Genomic DNA, 24,275 nt, shown 5'->3' with positions numbered 1-24,275 from the left:
GATTAAAAATGAGTGGCTAGTTTCTTTTTTTCCCCCTTTTTTTGGCCGGTGCACACAAGATGGGCTGAATGGCCTCTTTCAGCACTATAACTTTTCTATGGTTCTAATGTTGCAAGCTTGAATTCAAGACTATCCATCCTAAGAGTTTAGTCTTCTTGGTTATGTAGGAAATGCATGCAGCACAAATAACTGATTGTCACAGTTCTCAGTTCCACCAAAAGTCAAGGTCCCCCCATCAGTCCCTTAAAGAGTTTTCCCCCTCTCCCATTGCTAGGTGTCCTCTCACTTCAAGTTAACTGAACTGTTCCCACATATCCAAAACCGGTCAGTGGAACACATCCTCTGTATTTAATCCCCCCTGCCCTCTTCTGGCAGTGCACTGCAGATCTAAACCCAAACCGTGATATCCCACAGCTGACTCACTGGTGCTCCAAACTTGTTGCATCAAACTCTATCACTTGGTGGTTGAGGCTTAAATGCTCGACTCATTTAAAAGGTACCTGGACCAGCACCTGAAGTGCTGTAACCTGCAAGGGTATGGTCCAGGTGCTGGAAAGTGGGATGAAGTCAAAAAGATATGTTACTCACGTGGAAGGACATAGTGTCACATACAGCAGGATGAGAAGCAACACGCCTACTATAGTAGCCAAGGAGAATCTCATCCAGGAGCTCAACTGGCAAAAGTTACAGTAGTGAATGAAAGTGATGATCATTGCGCAACACAAGAACATGGTAACCTGCAAAAAGAGTCACAAGTAAAAAATGATGCATTTCAGTTAATTTAGGACAGACCAAGGTGCTTCTAGTTGGCAAAGGTCAATGGCGTGCTGCAATTTTTTTTTTGTTTGAAACAATATAGTAACATGCCTTCACTTGAAAGACCATCTTAAATAAGAATATAAGAGTGGTAAGATCATAGAATAATGTGCAGAGGAGGCCACCATTCAGCCCATTCTGTCTGCTCTCTGAAAGAGCTACCAACTAGTCAAACCATTCCCATCACCCTGCATGTTTTTTTTCCCTTTTGGAAGTTACTATTGAATCTGCTTCCACCACCCTTTCAGGCAGTGCATTCCAGATAAACCAAAGCAGCAATGAATTCAAGTAGAATTAAGGATAATTTAGTCAAAATTAATTTATCACTCATTTTGTGGATCTTCCCCCAATATCATCCAAGAATACTCACATTTATATTTGTTTTAAATTCACACGTGAACTGGGAGAACACAGCGACAGCGGGGAGAGAGATGAGAATGGCTCCGAAAAAATGACGAGGTAGCCAGCCCGAGATTGCCCTCATCAGTCTTTTGGTACATGGCATCACCTCATCCAGGTAAAACGCCATTCTACAATGGAAGAGTGAGCTGAGGTTAGAAAGATTGGTAATGCATTAAATCAGCAATCCCAAAATGATGTTCACAGACTTGCTGCAACTTCCCACAGCCTTTACATCTAAACTAAGGAGGGTATAGGACTGCAGGGTAACAAATAACCTTGGTGCTGTTGATTAATAACCAGGCACAAGTAAGAACTGTGCAGCTGTATAAGACACTGAATGCATGTGCCTGCACTTTGCTATTCTGTATTCTAGCACAAAGAGAGAAAGCTCAGAAGAATTCACAAAAGATGAAAGATAATCAATCTGTAACGTTAACACTACCTAGTTCTCTCCACAAATGCTGCCTGACCTGTCATGCTTTCAGCAATTGATCTCATGTTGCTGGATATGCATGCAGTATCACTAATTTCCAGAAGATGGCACTGCAGATAGTTTTCTAATAAAAGCTGGAGCTGACCATGAAACTGAAATAACTAGGGCTGGACAGTCAGTTGGGAAAAAAAAATCACTATTTGGTCATCTGCATTGAAACGTAGCTTCTGCTTTGCAATTCAATATACTATTGCACAAGTTATTAAGGCAAAATCAGGGCATACTGTAAAATTTAAAGAAACCTGTGTAATTGCCACACATGCGTTGCATTGCACAGATTCCTGATCTCTAACACCCAAAACCACAAGTTAACGTTTTACATCACCACCTTAGCTCTAGTTGGCAGGGGTTGGGGGTCATGGGGAGGCCCAAATGCAATTTGAAGGTAATTAGGGTATCATTACTAGTCACCTTATTGGGGATGGCAAACTGCATTGTTGGTGGCAGCCTGGGACTTGGAGAATGAAATTCAGGACAGTTGTGCAAGTCTAGAATCTTAAAATTTTTAGATATTACTGTCCATCACTAACTTGAATTTTCTACAGAGGGTAGCTGAGATAGCTGCTGATATCCAAAACACCCACAGAACGCAACATCTTTCAATTAAGGAAATCCGACATCTGAAAATCTGCCACTTGATAACAGTTTGCCAAGATCTGGTCTCTCCCGTGCACAGAGATTCTTTGGGGTTACTGGTTGGGTGATAATGAGGTCACATTTTGAGATTTTTCTTCCGTGCTACTATAATACACCTCAAGGTCACGTAAGGATGAAAATTCCACCAAAATCCTTCAGCACCTAGAAGGATTAACAATACAGAGAAGCTGGGGAGTTTTGATTTATTGTCACCACTTCCCATTTCTCACCCATGTACAGTGCACCTGCCTCCTCTGGAAGCACATTTGTGCGGAAAGCAGCTTCAAGTACAACACAATGGGGAAAGTGCGGGAATGTGGCAGGGAGGGAAAGAGAGATGCTGTTGTCGAAAATTTCCACATTGTTAATGTAAACAGCCTTTATATTATTATAGCACGTGACAAAATACATTCACCAAGATAACCACCCAAGCTCAAATATGGATTGATTGCTTTCTTGCAAGTAACGTTTCTGATGTAGATCATTTCTTCACCAGCCTCCTGACCTTAATTAAAGAGATCCACTGTAATACCTGCTTAAAAATCCAGGTTGGTACACCAGTGCAGTACTAATGGACCACAGCACTGTAATGGTGATGAGGTCAACTGCATCACTCTACTGCCTTGGCTGAGGTCAGGTAATTCAGCACTGAAGCATCAATCGCTCAGGGTAAGTCCCCACCTACCCTTCCCCCCAACCCATGTCCCCGCCACCCTCCGCCATGAAAACATTAAACTAGAAATCTTTTAGCTTTCAACTGCCCAATCCTGTACTCTGTAAAATTGTGACATAGCAATTCAGACATCTGATTAGATGTTGCCGTTAAATCAAGCACTAACCCAAAGCCCAAATGCCTAATTATACATTTTGCATTTTAAAAACGTGGAGATTCGAGATCATTAAGCTGCCATAGAACATACAAAATTCAATACCGCATCAACATTCACAGGGGTGCTGATAACAGGCCTCCCCAATTTGTGTGGTTTTTACAATTTTCTTCTTTTACAAAAATGCATTCACGCAACCTGTGGGAAGCACCCGATGGATGAACTACAGAGTAGATGCACTGAGACATTTACACAAACTGTGGTTTATGGAGGGTGTTGACATTCTACCAGCCCTTTCCCATGCAGCATGGACCCCCAATGCACAGAGCCATCCATACACAGCATGCTTGCCTCACCTGATGGAGATAACCAAGGAAAGCACTTGAAGCAGGATCGCAAGGACAAAAACCACAATAGAGGCATGCGAAGGTGATGTACACAGTCCCTGCTTCATGAAACATGTGATGGAGAGAAAGAGGAAGACTATGGTGGAGAGAAAGACATCAAGGAGTGAACTGAATGTGGCACTGGCAAACGTCTTCTCTGATGCATTGTTCACAACCTATTGGGGAAAGAAACAAAAATAAAAAACACTATGTGTTCAACAAGATCAAGCTCCAAGGCATCACAAACATATAAAGCAGAACAGATGGGAACAGTAATGATCCAAACAAGCGTAATTCCAGGTATAAAATGCTTGATGTAGACAAATTGTTTCAAACAAACAATGGTATCATCAGTCTGTTACATCCAAGTTCAATTAAAAACTGTCCTACAAATGCCAATCCCATTGTATTTCAGATGTCTAGCTCCTACTTTTTGTATATCCATGTACTGTCCTATTCTCTTCCTTCATAAGGCTCTAATCATTTTTGTGCATTCCTGCTCATTTCAAAATGATCTGCAAACATTTCTAATTAAAACTCAGCTTCTGTATCCTTTCTGGAAAACTGGAGCACTGAAAAGTTTTGTACAGACTTTCTGCACAGACAGTGGGGAAAAAATCCACAAGACCACAATACAAAGGCTGACTAAGATGTACAAAATGTCAAAATTATGAGAGTCATACAATAGACAGTTTAGGATAACTGAAATGAGCAACAGGTTCTAAGATACAAAACTTTGATTATTATATACAGAGCTAGATGCAGTTGTAAAAAGGACATTGCGTGACATAGATCTGTTGAAAGTACAGAAGCTTGACATCATCCAAGACAAAACAAAAACAACCAGCTTGATCAGCACCCCATTCACAACCTTAAATATTCATTCCCTCCACACTGGTACTCAACGGCAACAATGTGTACCAGCTACAAGGTGCGCTGCAGTAACTTGCCAAGGTTCCTTTGACCACACCTTCCAAACCCCAAACCTCTATCACCTATAAAAACAAGGGCAGCAGACATATGGGAACATCACCATCTTTAAATCCCCCTCCAAGTCACACAACATCCTGACTTGGAATTGCCATTCCTTCACTGTCATTGTGTTAAAAACCTGGAACTCCCTCCCTACTGCACTATGGGAGAACCTATACCACATGGATTGCAGAGGCTCAAGAAGGCAGCTCGCCACCTCTTTAAGGGCAATAAATGATGGCCTTGCCAGCAATATTCACAGCCCAAGAACAAATGCTTAAGAAAAAGTGTACTGGGTCACCAATGAATGAATCATATTTCCCACAGCATGCTGCATGATATACCATAACTTAAAGAAACTAGGATTTATACATCAATGTCGCATCCACAAGATGCCCCAAAGTATTGCACAGTCCATGAATTTCTTTTTTGAAGTGCAACGTTATATAGATAAGCATTTGTAATTTTATGCACAGCATGGTCCTATAAATATCAAAAGTGATTAATAGCCACATAACTTTTTTAGTGGCCTTGGTTAAATGATAAATGTTATCCAGGACATCAGGAGAAGGCCCTGGTTGTATAACTTCAGGTGAAGGAGTGAAGACAAGAGTCAGGGGATTTAAAGACCAGTCAGTCTAGCACTGGTAGTAAGCCAGTAAGACTTATTTCTAAATTTCATTATGCCTAGTTGTGAGATATCCTAATCTTGTAGTTTTTAAAATAAAAAGCGAGTATTGCAGCTATTGGAAATCTGAAGTTAAAACAGGAAACCTTGGTTACACTCATTTAGCAGACAGGTTTGGCAGGTGAAGTAATGAGGGGATATATTCACTTGTGCAGTTACTGGTTGATCAAATCTAACCCAAGACCATGACAGAGAGCAGTGTGTCTCCCAGCCCATGACTATGCAGATAATCTCTCTTCTTACAGTGCTGAGTATTTAAAACAGCCGGTTATATTCTAAAACTATAGAAACATTGCCATTTAAAAATCAAAAACACAATTTCTCTAAAATTTGTTAGTTTATATAAATGCTCATTTCAAAGTAACTCACTGCTTATGAAGCATGTTGAGATGTTTTGAGAGATACGATGAATTGCTATATAAATGCAAGCTCGCTTTTTTTCTGTGCAAAAGTCAGTAGGGGGCAGTATGCTCCTTCCCCCACAATGTGTGTCCCTGACAGAATCAGCAGTGCAGGTTGCGCGAGTTAAGAGTGCAATACTGTATACAATGGAATGCACTGCCAGAGAATCAGAGCCGAGATCTTACACTGAGCATCAAATTCACTAAGTCAGAACACTGTTACAAAGCTATCACCTAGGCTTTTAGGTTTCAGAAACTAATAGCTCAGTCAGTTACCACTTATATTCTCAGTCTGGCTGTTTGAGACTAACAACACTGATGTATCAGAAATTGATATTCCATCATCATTCATTTCTTTGCTTCCATGCTGAAAATTCTATTTGGAATAAGCAGATAGGTCACCTATATTAAATTTTCCATGGTACAGTGAAATATGAGAGTGGAGGATAATCTGTGCTCATTAAGAACGGACATGGCTGAATGTAGTCCATTGGACAGCAAGCTGGATCCTAGGGTCCTGCAGTTTGCAATGCTTGAGTCCAGAACTACATCCAGACCTTGATCTTGATCAGTTTGAGTAGTAAGAGACAGAGTGATTTCCCACAAGGAAGGGCATGATAAACAAGTTTCTCCAAGCTTCTCTCCAGTGATCAGTTTAAGATCAGCAGTACTGACAGGTCACCTGGCCTCTTGACAGCATATGGAATACAGACCCAAGAAAAAGGAGAATTTCTTACAGGAAACAGCCACACTACAGAACTATGTTTTACTTACTGGCCTGTAAGGAGACATTGCACAGGGATATGCTCTGTTCTGATGAAAGGTCACAGACCTGAATCATTAACTCTGCTTTTCTCTCCACAGGTGCTGCCAGACCTGATGAATATTTCCAGCATTTTGATTTTGCTACAACACTCCGTGTTTAGAGGCAAGCATCATTGGAGCAAACTAAGGTGGTTCAGAAAGCCCTAGGATAAACATGCACTGGATACAATAGGCTGGATTTGTGCTGTAACTTTTAATTCAATGCATCATCTTGCAACAAAGCCAGCACAAAGTACCAAATGGAAATTCTGCAGTATAAATGCTCAGTTAAACAGCTGGTAAAAACTAGGCATCAGAAATTCACCATGCCAACACCTTAGCATGTTCAGTCCTCGAATAGCCCCAGTCTCTGTTTTATTAATCAATGGTTCGATGCCAATAGTTTCAGCTGCCTGACAGGAATGCGAACAAAGCCAGAACCTCTTAGATTCTAGGTATGGTATTCAGTAATAAGAAACAGCAGCCTCAGGAAGGATGGTTGGTCTCGCATAGGTGCCAACCTCTAATTAACAGGGATGAACTGTTGGAACTTGTAGCTTATGCATTCTTGAACTGTAAAGTTAAAAAGTGATTAAAGAGAAATTCGGGCCTCAAAAGTTCATTTAACACACGAACCTACCAATATCTATTTTTCAGCACAATTAGCAGAGTCAGGAATTTGAAAGTTAACAGAAGCTATAAATATCGGTATGGGATTTTTAAGAATTGGACTACATAAGAACAAGTTTTTGATACATTAATAACCATATTGCACTCTGGGGAAAAGAACAAAAATGTAACTAGCTTCTAGATTTCCATACAGGCTGTCAGCAGAGCAGCACCTAATGATGGCAGATTCCTGCAATTAACAGCTGCTGGCAGTACCTGGAAACTCCCAAGTCTGATGGGATATGCATCACAATGGGTGACATTTTCAGCTGCAAGAGAAAACCTCAAAACCTAGGGGCAAATGTAGTGGTAATGTCACTGAACTAGTAATCCAGAGACCCAGGCTAATGCTCTAGGGACATGGGTTCAAACCCCAACTACAGCAGCTAAATTTGAATTCAGTTAATAAATCTGGAATATTAAAGCTAGTCTCAGTAATGGTGATCATGAAACTATCATCGATTGTTGTAAAAACCCATTTGGTTCACATTTAGGGAAGGAAATCTGCCATCCTTACCTGGTTTGGTCTACATATGACCCCAGACCCAAAGCCCTCTGAAGATTTTTAAAATATTTTTGGGAATATTGGTGATATTCTGTAAAGAAGGCTGTGTGTGCCCATGATTAATTAAACTGAGGGGTGGTGGTGGTTAGTAAAGACAGCTTGTCTGTGGGAACTGAGAGATGAAAGGTCAAGGTGCTAGATGCATGCATCTGCAATGAGGGGCTCTGGTGAAGTGGATTTATAAGTAAATAGGTTGGGTTTTAAAATTTGCATTGGATAGGTAGGGACTTGACTTTTCAGCTGTTAAGTTTCAAAGGGGAGCTTGGAAGTGACAAGGGACTTTTACAACTTGCAACGGGTTTCATAAGTAAACAAGGGAAGGTTATTAAATTTTATTTGACCTGAAAGGGGAGGCAATAGTAAAACATTAAAGATTTTTATATTTTGAAAGTTGAGTTCAAAGAGGTGCTGAGGACAATGGGATCAAAGATGAAAGAGAAAAAGGATATTTAAGGAAAGATGTTGAGCTGAGTTGTCTGGCTGTGTGGGGGAGATGTCCTAAGACCAGATCTATGCTGGGAGAAGGTATGAAAGTTGAGAATTTGAAGCAGCCATCAGGTTCTCAAGCCAGAGAAGTCTTTGTTTTCAGAAAGCAGTCTGTTTCTGAACCTTTCTTTTGGATTGCCACAGCAGAATGGGAGACAGTGAGAAGTCGTGTAGTATACTTTTTGTTAAAGTGACAACAGTTTTGCCTCAAGTAATATTACTGGATTTTTATAGCAAAAAATCTAAGGGAGCTGTTGCCAAGTAGTTTAGTTGCATGTTCTGACCAAGTGGGTTTTTTTGAGGGACGTTCCGTAAGACTGTTAACTGTAACTTAAAATCTTGCATACTTAAGTTTTTTTTTTCTCCCTCTCATCAATAAGTCTTTTAATTTTAGAATCTTGAAGTCTTACTGGGATTCTATGCTTCTGAGATCAGTAGTTTTTCCCTCGTTTTCAAAATACAAAAAAAGTTTATGATCAGTCAGGCAAGTTTCCCTCTGGGATTTGGCTTGCTCAGCAAATAACATCAACTGTGGTCGTAACACCTCTGAAATGACCTAGCAAGGGCAATTAGGGATGGACAACATATACTGGCATTGCTAGCAAGGCCCACATCCCATGAAAGAAGAAAAAGAAACCGTCAGCTAAATAAGCTCAACACTGAACTACATGGGGTGGTGGAAATATCCACCACTGAATGCATAGGATCATGAGTTGATTGAGTACAAAAATAGTCTTTTTAATCCCGTCACTCTCAAGTGACTTTAGACCTCTTAATGGCCCCAAATAATGGGTGCCCAATTAACCACCTCTAAGCTTCATATCTCTGCAATCCAGTGATGTGGCACCAGCATTGGCACCTAAATCTGCTGGCATCCATATGAACAGAGCCCAGCCAGATCTCCAATTAGGTCAAGTTCATAGCAGTCTAGATTCACTTTTTACAGTATTCCAGTAGGGTCGGTATAAGGTTTGGGCAAGACGTAGGACTTCCAATAGAATCTAGACATTGGGACAAACTGGGATCCCTTGGAATCTCCCAATGGAACTTTAGGGTGTCTTCCAATATAGAAGATTATCCTGTGGTGAACTCTAGATAAGTTCTGCTGTAGGAAATGTTTACCTACTTGGATTCCTTTCGCCACCACTTCTTGCCCATTAGGGAGGAACAATTACTACTATTGGGAACCAACTGCTGGATATATCTGCAGTTTGTACATCTAACATACCTGTGAATTCAGCTATGTGATGCTGTAGAATTTATATTAATAATTCTTATCTTTCCCATGCCCACCTGGACATTAGTTCTAGGGATGTTAAATCAAAATCAAAACCACACAGTGCTCTCATCCTCCAAAATGGGTGTCCTTCTGCAGTACCCACCTTAATATGGGGCAAATTTTAAAGTGGTATGCTGAAAACCTTAAATCATTTGAAATGGCAATCTAAAATGATGCAGTGTCCTATTTCATCCTCAGTTCTAGTTTGTTGGAATATGAACAAACTGCGGTACAAATGATTGGTGTCATGAACCCACAAGTCTCTTCTGTTCTACTTACACAATTAAAACCTGAAAACATGATAGCACACTACATCCAGCTCATAACAATAAAATACAGTTATCTGTCTTCACTTTTTTGATTGGTTGGTGGCTTAATTTGGTGGGCGGAGCCAGGCACGCACAGAGGCATGTGAGGCATGCAGAGGATGTGGAGCATGTATGCACATGTGGCTGCCAATAATTGGTGGCAGTGGGTCCAGGGGGTTCGTTGGGGAAGAAAAATACAGCAGAAGGTATTGGGAGTCCAAAGTTACCCTGACTGGAGGGATTGGGGACAGAGAGGGGGGGGGGGGGGGGGAGAGGTGGTGAGAGGACAGCATGGTGTTGGTGGCAGCAGAGTGGGGTGGGGTTAGTGGACAAAAAGAACAGAAGGCAAGCCTAACAACAAAGTTATCCTGACAGGCAGGAAGGGGCGCAATGATGGAATTGATAAAAAATATACTAATTTGACTGCAAATGTTTTGCATGAAAGTTGGAATGGCATGTGATGGGATTGGGGGGATGACAGAGGGAAAGGGAGCAGGCAGCTTAAGAGGGACAGCCTGGGAAGGATGAAATAGCATAGGAGGGAGGGGTGGCAGTGGCGAGTAAATTGGTTGTCTGCTAATTTGACTGCAAATGTTTTACAGTCTCTGCTAGTTTAGAACAAAGTCGTTACCTTTAAAAATGTTTTAGAATCAGGGTTGAAATCAAAGCTGATTTTAGGTACTAGCAAAATGCCTTGTCATACTGTTATTCCAGAGCGAACACAACCAAATGGTAGGAACAACCTTGTTTTAAGAGGTTATCTTTGTGTTTAGAAGAGACTGCACTACACAAGACACACAGCAGTCAATCCAAATAAGTAAATAGATCAACAAACACAGGCTACACCCATACCTCATCTTGATAGCTGCCTCTATAAGCTTTCTCCAAGCTCGAATCCAAGAAATTCAAGCTGAATTTGTTAATGGGAGGTTTGGAGAAGTATTCATCCATTAGTCTGTAAGTAGAGAAAACCAAGTCAAATCAGAGTTAATGTCAGAAAGGCCAAAATTCATTGTCAAAACTTGTATTTTGAAAGTGGGAGGGGGGACAGACATACTAGAAAGATGGACATACTGCTATTTTAAAAATGAAAGAGCAAACTTGCAACTATAAAGCACCTTTGATCTCTTTGGGAAATCCATAATTGCTTCAAAGCTAATGAATTGCAACTTTGATGTCCGTTGAGGGAGGACTGTGGGCTTGGACACCTGAAGAACTCCAATGCTCTTTGAATAGTATTTGTGATCCTTTAGATCCACATCAACAGACATATTGGATCATGGTTTATTGCCTCATCCTAAAGATGACAGTGCAGCACTCCCTCAGAGTCAGTGTAGGTTATAGTTTCAAGTCCTATATAAACCCACAAAGTTCCAGAGAGTGAGCTTCCTTAGTGGATTTCTCAAAAACATGGGGCCTACAAGAATGGTGAGGGGCGCAGTGGGCAGCGAAGAGAGTGAATCTGGTTGTGGGTTATAGGTCTATACTTCTGAATTCTTCTGATCTTAACCATTTTCAAACTATTACACTGGATGGACACTGAATACGCTGAACAGTGCACACTGTTAATACAAGAGCAAAGTAATGTGGATGCTGGAAGTCATTTAGTCTCTTCTGCCTTCTACCTTATCACATACCTCTCCTTTTCTTCTTTCCTCCCTTCCACCTTTCTCTAATTGGCTCGAAAACTGTTTCAAGTTTAAGCATTCTCAGTTCTGACAAAGGGTCACCAACCAACCTTTCATTCATTTGTTCATGAGTGTTGCTGGCAAGTGAGCATTTATTCCCCATCCCTAATTGCCCTTGAGGTGGTGGTACTGAACCACCTACGCTGTTGTGTAGGTACACCCATTGTTGTTAGGGAGAGTTCCAGGATTTGACCCAGCAACAGTGAAGAGATGACAATAAGATCTAAGTCAGGATGGTGTATGGTTTGGAGGGGAGCCTGCAGGTGGTGGTGTTCCGACATGTCTGCTGCCCTTGTCCTTCTAGACTGCAGGTTTGAACAGTGCTGTGAAAGGAGTCGAGTTATGCAATGCATCTTATAGATAGCACACTGCTGCCACCACGCGCCTGTGGTGTAGGAAGTGAATGTTGAAGATGGTGAATGGGGTGCTATCAAGTGGGTTTGCTTTTTGCCCTGGATGGTGTCAAGCTTCAAGTGTTGTTGGAGCTGCTCTCAATCAGGCAGGTGGAGAGTATTCCATCACACTCCTGAAACATAAACCCTGTTTCTTTCCACAGATGCTGCTTGATCTGTTGAGTATTTCTTTTTTGACTCCTGTTGAAAATCATGGAATGTAGCAAAAATTTGGTGTGTGAAATTAAGTTGAATGCTAACACAAACTTCCTGAAAGTGAAGCAGGGGTGAGGAGAGTTTAAAAGGTTCCTTGCATAAAACCTCCATCCAATGCCCTTCTGCCTCTGAGGGCAATTAGGAAATAGATTTAACCTGCTTGCCACTAACTGCTGTTTGGTTGGACATCAATTATCTTGAGGCGAGATGTGCTGAAATCCTTCAGAGAATGCACACAAGAGTTCCAGCAATTTTTTGCAGTAACTACCAGAGAAAGGCATTGAGGAAAATCTGCTTATGTTGGACCTTTAGCAGCCAAATTCATTTGATAGATTTCAAGCCACCCTTAAAGCAAAATCTTAAAAGCATACTTATCTTCCCAAAATGTGTAAAAGTTGCCATTACATTCCTCTTAATCTGCTCAGCCTGTATTGGAATTATAACAACCTTATAAAAGCATGGGCACCCCACAAACGGATCTTTCTTTTAAATGAATAGTAAAACACAAGAATGTAAGAACATAACACAGCTTAATTTCTTCAGACAACAAGCCAAAACTAGTCTTTACCAATAGAAATATTAAGACTATATTCCCATTTTCACGCCTACTGTGCTTCACTTGGTTTTAAATCTCTCCAATCTGATAAAGACTGTGACCGTTAAGATGGAAACACTAAATTTTGAAACAGCTGGGAATGCAAACTGTGGTATCCAATTACCAGTCCCGTTCTGTAGATTAAGATAAAGCATGGCAGGCCTATGCTATAACAAAGAGCAAGTGAAACAAGAGAAGGCCATTCAGGATAGGTAATCAATAGAAAAGCAAAAAAGAAAATTGCAAGTGATTTTTTTCTTTTTTGGAATTATAGACAGCAAAGCTTTGTTTCTAACCATGGGAATCCTAATCATGCCAACTTAGAAGTGTGACGATATTGGTCCAGAATTTCCGATCCGGGGGGGTGGGGGGGGGGGGGTCGTAACCAGGAAGTGCCCATGCAAGGACTGCATGGCAATTGCCTGGGGAGTTTAAACTTCTGATGGACAATTACCCCACAGTGGGAACAATTTGAAACACCGATATTTAACTTGGAGACTTCGAATGGTTTTGACTCTCTTAGCAGAATAATTGCGCAGGAAAAGTTAGAAGGATTAAAACCACTTCTAACTCATGGATAACTATGGTACTGACCTTCCCTTCCCCCAGCCATTGGACCCCCTGACCACCTTCCCCTGTAACTACCCATCCCCCTGACCCATCAACACTTGCCCCCCACACCCTCCAAAAACCATCCTAACCCCTCACCTGTTTACCTCCTCCCTGGCTTTTTAAAGGTCCTAGCCACTTTGAGCTCACCTGGTTTGCAGCAGCCAGTGTCGTATAAAGAGGACATGGCTTCACTTCCCCCAACATTGCTGCCCTGCGCTGGAAGGACTGGGAACCAAGTACACTGCACATTTTTCACCAGGCCTGGGTTGGAAGTCCAAGCGAGAAATGTGCAACTCCAGACCAAGATAGGTAAAAAGGAGCAGAGTGGCAATCCAACAGTGGTTGCCACTCCACAGAAGTTCTGGCCCATTAATTATGATGGAGATTCAGTCATGGATTTCAAGTTGAGATCTAGTCACAGCCAAGACACAGCACTGTCAATTTCCTCATCAGCAATTCCTAGTGTCCCCAATTACTTATCCTAGTTGTGTCCCCAAGAGATTAGTAAAAGCAACAACTTGCAGTTATACAGTACCTTTAATATATCAAAATTTCCCAAAGCAGTTCACATGAGCATTATTAAACAAAACTTGACACTGACCACATTAGGAGAGATTAGGACAGGCGACCAAATGCTTAGTCAACAAGGTAAGTTTTAAGGTGCTTCATAAAGGAGGAAAAAGACGTAGAAAAGTGGAGGTGTTTAGGGAGCAAGTTCCAGAGCTTGAGGAGCTGAGCGCACGGCTGCTATTGGTAGAGCAGATAAAATTGGGGATGTGCAAGAGGACAGAACAAGAGGAGTGCAGAGATGCTAGAGAATTATAGGCTGGAGTAGGTTACAGAGATAGGGAAGGGAGAGGCCATGGAGGTATCTGAAAACAAGAGAATTTTATCAAACTGTTGCCTGATCGGGAGCCACTGTAGGACAGGGAGCACAGAAGTGATGGGCAAATGGAACTTGATGAGTTAGGATATGGGTAGAAGAATTTTGGATGAGCTTAAGTTTATTAAGGGTGGAAGATCAGATACCAACTAGGAGAGCATTGGAATGCTTTGAGTCTAGAGGTAACAAAGGCAGAGGTGAGGGTTTCAGCAACAGTATGAATCCACTAAGCAATTATTTACTAGTCAAACTTAAATATTTAGATTCAATTGATTCACTTGTCTTTACAGCTCTGGATACATCAGTGCATTTACAACATCTAATGTCCAGACAAAGACACCGAAGTAAGGATGATCACAGAGCAGAACATTGTTATTTTATTAAACAGGACCCAGCAAATGTTACTTTGAACTCCCACAGGGGAAGTTCACTGTGAAGGGAGTAAGGATTTCTCACCAATTTTGCATTCTTGTGGCTTGCCGTCGTGTCCCACATGATTTTCCGACAGTTTGCAGTGCTGGACTCAAGCCAAATACATTATGAACTGAACATTTCTAGAAAAACTAAAAATGATTGGACCGCTACCAGGTAGAAAGATAAATGATGAGTGATCATATTGGCTACGGCTTGAATCCACGCATCTGGAAAAGGGGGAAGATGGCAGATTGTGGAAGATGCTAGAATTCAGCTGGAGAAGCTTTTTCTTAAAAAAATTCATTCTTGAGATGTATACATCACTGGCAAGGCCAGCATCAATTGCTGATCCCTAATTACCCGCAAAAATGTGGTGGTGAGCTGCCTTCTTGAACTTAAGTTTAACTGGTGTAAGTACACCCAAAATACTTAGGGAGTTCCAGAATTTTGACCCAGAGACAGTGACGGAACGGCAATATAGTTCCAAGTCAGGATAGTGTGTCTCACGGGAGGGAAACTTGCAGGCGGTGACGTTCTCATGTGTATCCTGCTCATCCTTCTAGGTGGTAGAGGTCGCAGGTTTAGAATTTGATGTCAAAGGGGCCTTGGCAAGTTGCTGCAGTGCATCTTGTAGATGGTACACACATAGAAACATGGAAATTAGGAGCAGGCCATTCAGCCCTTTGAGCCTGCTCCGCCATTCAATATGATCATGGCTGATCCTCTATCGCAACGTCATATTCCCGCTTTCTCTCCACACACCCTAATATCCAAAAGTTTATCAATTTCTTTCTTGAATATACTCAGTGACCCGGTCTCCATAGCCTTCTGGGGTAGAGAATTCCACAGGTTGACCACCTCTGAGTGAAGAAATGTTTCCTCATCTCAGTCCTAAATGACCTGTCCCATATCCTGAGACTATGGCCCCTGATTCTAGACTCCCCAACCAGGGAAAACATCCTCCCTGAATCCAGTCTGTCTAGCCCTGTTAGAATTTTAGATGTTTCAATCAGATCCCCTTTCATTCTTCTAAGCTCTAGTGAATACAGGCCCAGACGAACCAATCTCTCCTCATATGGCAGTCCTGCCATCCCCAGTATCAGCCTAGTGAACCTTTGCTGCACTCCTATGGCAACTATATCCTTTCTTAGGTAGGGAGACCAAAACTGCATGCAGTACTCCAGCTGTGGTCTCATTAAGGCCCTGTATAACTGCAGTAAGACATCCCTACTTCTGAATTCAAATCCTTTCGCAATGAAGGCCAACATACTATTTGCCATCCTAATTGCTTGTTGCACTGCCTGTTTACTTTCATTGACTAGTGTAGAAGGACACCCAGATCCCTTTGTATATCTACATTTTCCAATATATCACCATTTAAATAATATTCTGCCTTTGTTTTTCACACCGAGCATATAACTTCACATTTATCCTCGTCATACTGCATCTGCCATGAGTTTGCCCGCACAACTTGTCTAAATCACCCTGAAGCCTCCTTGCATCCTCAACTCTCAACCCTGCCCAGTTTTGTGTTGCCAGCAAACTTGCAAATATTGCATTTGTTCCTTCATCCAAGTCATTTATATGTATCGTGAATAGCTGGGGCCCAAGCACTTATCCCCGCGGTACACCACTCGTCACCCCCTGCCACCCAGAAAAAGACCCATTTATTCCCACTCCGTTTCCGGTCTGTCAACTAATTCTCAATCCGTGCCAGTATATTATCCGTAATCCCATATGCTTTAATTTTGCCCACTAGCCTCTAATGTGGGACCTTATCAAAAGCCTTCTTGAAATCCAAATACACCACATCCATTATCCCCCTTATCTATTCTACTAGTTACATCCTCAAAAAACTCCAGTAGATTAGTTAAGCATGATTTCCTGTTCATAAACCCATGCTGACTTTGTTTAAACCTGTTAACGCTTTCCAAGTGTTCTGTTATCACATCTTTTATAATAGACTGTAGCAATTTCCCCACTACTGATGTTAGTTTAACTGGTCTTTAATTCTCTGTTTTTTCTCCCCCTCCTTTTTTAAATAGTGGAGTTACATTTGCCACCCTTCAATCTGTAGGAACTGCTCCAGGGCCAATAGGATTTTGGAAGATGACCACCAATGCAACCAATATTTCCAGGGCCACTTCCTTTTGTACTCTGGGATGTAAATTATTAGGCCCTGGGGATTTTTCAGCCTTTAACCCCATCAATTTCTCTAGCACCATTTTTTTTTTTACACTGCTGCCACTCTATGCAACTGGTGGACAGAGTGAATATTTAAGGTGGTTGATGGGTGTCGATCAAGAGGGCTGCTCTGTCATGGATGATGTCAAGTTTGGAGTGTTGCGAGAGCTTCAGGCAAGTGGAGAGCATTTCATCATACTTCTGTCATGTAAATGGTGACTTGTTGGTTCTAATAAATTTTCTTGCTTACAATGAATGCCACTGTGTGACAGAATCGCTAAGTCAAAACAGTGCAGAGCAAATTGCTTGAACTATAAATTCAGTCAGCTAAGTACAAAGACAAAGCACATACCCCACCCATTGAGCTAAAAGTTGAAAGAAAATTGGGATAAAGAATAAAATCTCAAATGTTGTTGCAGCCTTCAAAACGGTTAAATGACAGAACTTTAAAGCGCAGATATATCCCACTTAAGTGCTATAAATGATATTTCTATAATTACTGATGTTCCACAGTTGACCTTCATTACTTTGTTTATAGCTAGTATAACTGGTTAGAAGTAGCTTGTAGCAGAACATGGATGGGGAATATCTGTCCACTCAAAACTATAGGGAAACTTCACAATGTACAATGTACGTCAACAAAATGGATACAAAGCTGCGTTAAAGTACCACCTGTCATTGCTCCAAAGGAACGGGAGGAGGCCATTGCACCCCTCAAACCTGCTCTACAATTCAATTAGATTTAATCAGTACCTTAACTCCATCCACCCGCCTTGATCCCGCAACACTTCATACCCTTGCCTAACGAAACATACCTGTCCTCCTTAATGACACTGACAAACTGAGCGTCCGTTTTCTCCCGTATCTGCTTGGAGCGTAGTGGAAGCAGTCCATCCAGCTGCCTCTCACTCTGCAGCATCTCAAACAGCGATGTCTGGCTGTTGTTTAACTTTTCTTCCTCTGGGGGACTCAGTAGGCCATTTTGGGCCTTCAGACTTCGCCCTGCTGATGGTGCCTACATGAGAGAAAGGTCTCTGTGATCTCACCACATTACAGAGTAGAAGGGATTTATAGACTGTGTTACACAGTTAAGCTGTGCTTGGATAAATTCTAGCAACCCACAGCAAATGCACCCTATGTGAAACATGGACAAAAAATCTTGTGCTAAAGATGCTAAGATTGGAAGAGTCTCAATTAGAACTTGCAAGCAATGCCCATTAAGAAATCCATCTTTATAATCTGTACAATTCTAGCTCAAGATGAAAAATGCCATCATTGAAATGTTTTTACCTTTACTGAGGCACTTGTAACATAATATCAAACTACAGCACAGGAACAAGCCATTCGGCTCAAATGGTCCATGCCAATGTTAATGCTCCACATGAGCCTCCATCCACTCGACTTCATCTAACCCTATCAGCATACCATTCAATTCCATCCTCCATGTGCTTATTTAGCTTTCTCATGACTTCCATTAGAGTATAAGTCATTAATAAACTAAGACACACCACAATCTTACAGTAGTGTAGTAATACCTTAGGGAGCCCAAGCAGCTGGTAAATTATAGGATTGGATACAAAACAAAAAGTCCAATTTCATCTGCTTAATTTTTAAATTTGCATCTTGTGTAAAGTTTTGGTACTATAGGGTCTACAGCTGCTGTGGATTGGTACCTTAGCACTTTTACGCTCATCTTGACAGCCATTTTGCACAGTGCTTTCTTCTGCACTGGCACTGGATCCAGGGACCAGCATGACACTACAGGATGGACACATGGGCTGCAAAACAAAATACAGGATATAGATTAGAAGGACCATCTTTATAAGAGGCCTCAAATATTATTCAGTAGTGTTCATGTAACATTACACGCCATCTCAATTCAACTGCTGTGATATCCTCTATGGTTGAACAGCATGACGACGTTCACCATCTAGCTTCTCACATGAAGGCGGCCACCTCCCTCCTCAGGGTCTGTTATTACCATACCTTACATTACACACATTCCCCTTAGAACAGGTTGGGGACTGTCCTGTAGTTTAATACAACACAAAGATGTTTTCTGGTTAACAGATGGGGGAAAAAAAAGGAATGATCAAATTTTAACTTTCTCTTTGTGCTGCATTTCTAGTGATTTTCACCAGCTCTCAAATGCTCCATTTTGCACAAAGTTTACAGCAGTGTAAAAGCAATATGTCCATGAACAAATTACCATTATGGCACTCTGACTCTTATAATTAAACTATAAATATTTTCATTAAAGTACATAAAGTACAACCAGGACGAATAAAGTTTTGATTTTTATTACACTGGATAAAACATAACCCTGCACTGGAGTTGAAGTTGAACCATACCACAGTGGTATATTACCCACTCAACTCATCACTCATTTTTTTTCAAAGTTCAGCCACCATTGCACAAGGAAAAAGAATTATAAAGCACTGAATCAAATCTGTACTTTAGGTCTTTGTTCACTCAGGTACCCATATGGCTTTGTGCTGGAGCCAATAGCAGGCAGCAAGTATTTATTCAGGACTAGATTCAAATTCTTTAGTCAGAGTGAGCTAACCCAATTAGAACATGGGTTTCAATCTAAAGTAAGAAGTCCTCTGCTAGTTGTAACAAACCCAACTCCAGCTTCAGTTGGATTTAAACATTTTTGAACAGAACTTTCAAGAAGAGAAAGCTCTTTGTTCATCATGTTTCTTGAGAGCATACATAATGCACAGACATGTAGTTGTAAACATTTGCTTTAATAAAAGCTTTAGCATCAGCATTTATTGCAAGATAGAATGCAGGTTGAAGCGGAAAATACTGGATGTCCACTGTTTTATGCACTTGTACAGTATTAATTGATATTTTAACTCTTTTACACTTCTCTGATTTATCAGATTGTATCATATTTAAACCACAAAAAATTATGCTTCTGACCCAGACAACAATCTTGATGTACAGACTTATGCATTCAACCTGGATACTGACCATTGTCCAACAATGAGTCAGAATGAGTCTTTTGTGCAAACTGCTGAGATCACAATATCTGAAACTAGATGTAGAACAGAAAATATTTCAACACTCAGTAATCCAGCAATCTTGGTATTCAAACGTGTGTCTTAGAAAATCCAGCCCAAAAATAAATACAAGATGTTGTACACCTACTGATGACTATCCCCTTCATTAATACTGTACAGAACATTTACAAGGACAAAGATTGGTATGATATTAAGGACATGTTCAAAATATTGGAATGTTTTAGTACAAAAAGTATATCCCACATGAACAGGGCATGCTCCCCATCTACAACGTGTGCACATAAATGCAAAAACTTGTCTTGTTGGGCCAGAGAAGTCAACTTGCAAGACTCATGAGTATTTAGCTTGGTGATTTTGTTGAATCTCAGAAGGTAGGCTAACCCTCAAGCAAAACACGTCCACAGATACAAAGGAGTAGGTGAAGTAAACTTATCGATCCTAATCCAAAAATAGAAATTCAAGGTCCCAAATGTGTCCATCCCAAAGCAACACTTGGCATGGAGGTTACACTCCAGTTAGCTCTTGTACAGAGAGATCATGTCCATTTACAGGAAAAAGCAGTTTTGGGAGCTCATAAGTAGGTCCATAGAACCAGATGAAATGAACAGAGTTCTTGTCGGCTATCTCTCAATTCAAGGATGGCGTCTACTCAGGGTCATGAGTTTCTACCATGGGTCTTCATGTGACTGAACAGGCCAATTCTCAACCCACAAATCTTTGTGCACATGGGGCATGTAAGAAATGGCATCCTACCAATATTGTAAAATTAATAGGCACTGTATTGCAAACAACCAGAAGGGGCCTTTATGCTGAATTTCTCTTTGGCAAAAATATTCTTAGCAGCCTGGATCAATGGTAAACAAAGATAACAGCCATGGACAGGAGTGCCATCAGGGGTCTCACGTTGAGCTCTCCTGGTACAGATTTCTATGTTGACATTCTCAAGTCAATAGGACAGCATCCTGTACCCCATTATCTATGGATGTCTGGCAGGAATTAACAAATGGCACCCAGCATGAAATAAACTAAAAAATTACCTAAGCCAAAGTGATCAACGGGGGAGGTGACACCTTGGGTACCTGTTCTGCAGTCATCGGCCAGAGTTTTCTGAACAAGTGATTTATAGTGTAGATAACCAGCCCCTGAAAATAAAGTAGCTAAATGTGTGCTCAGGGGTTAAATGGACAGTGCTTATCCAGCAGCTACTTTCTTCAGACAAAGGAAGACCAGGGAAGGAGGAGGAAAACCAAGAGAACACCACTTTGGCTAGAGATCTGAAGGCTGTTGCCACAAGATACAGGGATCAACAGTGATCTGCACCAAACATCGGTTTGTCCCCAGGATCAGTAAACCAGCCTCACCTGTCACTGGTTGTATGCCTTTTCTGTCTATTTAGTATATATACTGTACATATATAGTATATATACTGTTGCTTCTTGATAAACTATTTAAAAATAGGAGTTCTTGACCACCTATTTTTGGATAATCTGTGACTACCGAACTCAATCTAAACCTTACGGGCAAAACATCCCACAATGTAGTAGGACCCAGGGTACAGGATTTATTTTTTTCTTTCCTTTCCTTCTAGTGATCTAAAGGAGATAGCTGCAGAGATGGTGGATGCACTGGCTATGATTTTTCAAAATTCCCTAGATTCTGGAACAGACCCAGTAGATTGGAAGTTAGCAAATGTCACACAAGAAGGGGAGAGAGAAACAGGGAACTAAAGGCCAATAGCCTAGCAGTTGTTGGGAAAATGCTGGAATACTATTATTGAGGAAGTCTTAGCTATGATTCTCTAAATGCACTGTACGATCAGACAGTCAACATGGTTTTATTAAAGGGAAATCGCATTTGACAGATTTATTGGAGTTTTGAGGAGGTAACTAGTAGGGTAAATAAAAAAGAACCAATAGATTTATTAAACCAGCATTTCCAAAAGTCATTCAATAAGGTGCCACACAGAAAGCTAATAAGAAAAGGGCACCTGGAGTTGAGAGTAGTGTATTAGCATGGATAGAGGATTGATTAGCAGATAGAATGCAAAGAGTAAGCATAAATGGGGTATTTTCAGAGGTTGGAAAGCTGTGACTGGTGGAATGCTACAGGAATCGGTGCTGGGCCTCAGCTATTTACAATCTGTGTGACCTGGACAAAGAGACAGAGAACAATTATCTAAGTCTGCTGACAATGCATAGCTCTGTAAGGAAAGTAAGCTGTGAGGAGACACAGTTACAAGGAAAACATTGAGAGGCTGCAAAGAGATATCTGCAACAAGGTAGCAGATGGAGTATAATGTAGGGAAGTGTGAGGTTATCCGCTTTGGTCACAATAGAAGAGCAGAATATTTTTTTTTTTAAAAGGCATGGAACTTGTAAATGTTGATGTTCAGAAACTTAGGTGTGCTCTCACAAGGAATGCAAAGTTAGCATGCAGGTATGGCAAACAATTTAGAAAGCAAATGACAAGTTGGTCTTTGTTGCAAGGGGATTGAAGTACAGAAATAAAAAAGTCTTATTCTAATTGTACAGGACATTGGTGAGGCCACACCTGTGTGCAGTTTTGGTCTCTATATTTAAGGAATGATATACTGCAGATGTCAGCTTTTAAGTCGATTTTTGAAGCCTTGAAAAATCCCTCCAAAAATGAAGGTCAACTTATATGCTGAGTATAACAGAGCTGCTAATGTGGTCGTCATTTTGAAATGTCATTGGTATCCGACTCAAAGGGCAGCATCTTTGCAATACAGCTGGTATCACCTGTTTGATCCTTTGTGCTCAGTTATAAGGTACCAGGAAGTAAAACATGCATTTGTGCAGTGAAAAACTGAGGTTGACGACTAATGCAAGTATAACATATCATGGCTGAACTCACGCCAAGTACATGCAAAAACATGATTTTTTGGGCTGGAAAAATGGAGTCGTCTTATACATCAGGTCAACTTGTATGCCACAATTTATGCTACGTGCATTGGAGGCAGTACAGCACAGGTTCATTACTTTAATCTCTGGGATGAGGGGTTTGTCATTTGAGGGACAGAGTAAATTGGGTTTATATTCTATGAAGTTAAGAAGAATGAGAGGGGATTCTATATACATAGAAACATACAAGATTCTGAAGGGGCTTGACAGGGTGGAAAGATTGTTTCCACTGGCTGAGCAATCTAAATACAGCAGTACAGCCTCAGGATAAGGGAATAATTATTTAGGAGTGAAATGAGAAACTTCTTCATTCAAAGGGTTATGAATCTTTGGAATTCTCCACTCAAGGGTTGTGGATGCTCCATCATAGAATATATTTAAGGCTGAGATGGAGATTTTTTTTTGTTGCTCAGACAATCAAGGATAAGAGCAGCTGGCGAGAAAGCGGGTCTAAAGTCCAAGGTCAGACATGATTGTAGCGAATGATGGAGCAAGCTCAAAGGGCCACATGGTCTATCCTTGCTCCTATCTCGTGTTGTTCTCAGCCACCACTCTGCCTCATGGTTAAGGCGTTGGAACTCATGATGCAGCTTGATTGTCCAGTTGTCGCCATTCTGAATGATTAGAAGCAAGTTCCTCCCAGTCATTAAGGTCAATGCTGCTGCATTTCAAGGAGAGCTTCTGACTGTCTTTAAAGCGTTTTCTTTGTCCTTTCCTGGAACGTTGGCCATTTGAACATTGAGAGAACAGGACCTAGCTGGGGAAGATGGTTTACGGCCATTTGGACAGTGTCCAGTCCATTGGAGTTGATTTTGTGGGAGTTTTTGCCCGAATGCTTACAGACCCATCTCCAAGAAGGATAGCGTTTGTTCAACGGTCTTCTCATCGAATCCAAAGGATGCAGTGGAGAAAATGCTGATGGAATTTCTCTAGCCCACTAGTGTCACTGATACACAGTATTGGTCTCACTGCAATACTGGAGCATGGTGACTACAACTGCTCTGTACATTATGACTTCTGTTGACTTGTGGAGGTCTTTGTTATCAAACACGTGATGCTGTAGTTTGTAGAAAGCCAAGTTGGCGTTGATCTGGTGTTGGATCTTCTCTTCAGGTTTGGCTTTTGGGACAGGTGACTGCCAAGGTATGGGGAATGTTCAACATATTTCAGAGTTTCTCCGTCAACATAAATGAGAGCTGGAACATTTTGCTGACAATGATTGAGTTTTATTTTGGCAATATTCAAGAATAGGCCAAGTTCCTTGCATGCCAAATTGCAGAGATTGAGTGGCTTGGAAATCTGTTGCAGAGTGGGCAACAACACTGCAGCCATATGCAAACTTTAGATCATGTATATCTATGGACGTCTGTTTAGTTTTGGCGCAGAAGCAACCGAGATTAAAGGGATTTTTCCAAACAGTATTTGATGCTGACACCAGGGAGCAGTTGATCTTGGATGAGGTGAATAGCCACTGTCAAAGTACATTATAAATAGCACGGGGGCTATCACACAGCCTTGCTTGATTCCTGTCTGAATTTTGAAGGCATCAGTTTCAGGTCATCCACACCAGTTGCTGTCCTATCATGAGGCAATTGCAGGATTGTGAAAA

The 24,275-nt window shown here is 41.2% G+C and overlaps 1 protein-coding gene across 2 annotated transcripts in view; it reads right to left on the bottom strand.

Moving 5' to 3' along the window:
- adcy9 (adenylate cyclase 9) overlaps positions 1–24,275 on the bottom strand; it is a 165,708-nt gene that overhangs the window by 9,964 nt on the left and 131,469 nt on the right. For both annotated transcript variants that reach the window (XM_041207133.1, XM_041207136.1), the window contains exons 3-8: positions 18,390–18,494; positions 17,532–17,731; positions 10,585–10,687; positions 3,531–3,736; positions 1,187–1,346; positions 589–737 (exon numbers count right to left, since the gene is read on the bottom strand). In XM_041207133.1, coding sequence (XP_041063067.1) covers positions 589–737; positions 1,187–1,346; positions 3,531–3,736; positions 10,585–10,687; positions 17,532–17,731; positions 18,390–18,494 — 923 coding nt within the window. The remainder of the gene's footprint in view (positions 1–588; positions 738–1,186; positions 1,347–3,530; positions 3,737–10,584; positions 10,688–17,531; positions 17,732–18,389; positions 18,495–24,275) is intronic.

This window comes from Carcharodon carcharias, chromosome 15 (assembly GCF_017639515.1).
Source record: "Carcharodon carcharias isolate sCarCar2 chromosome 15, sCarCar2.pri, whole genome shotgun sequence".
Classification (NCBI taxonomy): Eukaryota; Metazoa; Chordata; class Chondrichthyes; order Lamniformes; family Lamnidae; genus Carcharodon; species Carcharodon carcharias.
Note: the sequence above shows the minus strand (reverse complement) of the source record. Positions and strands in the feature narration are given on the sequence as shown.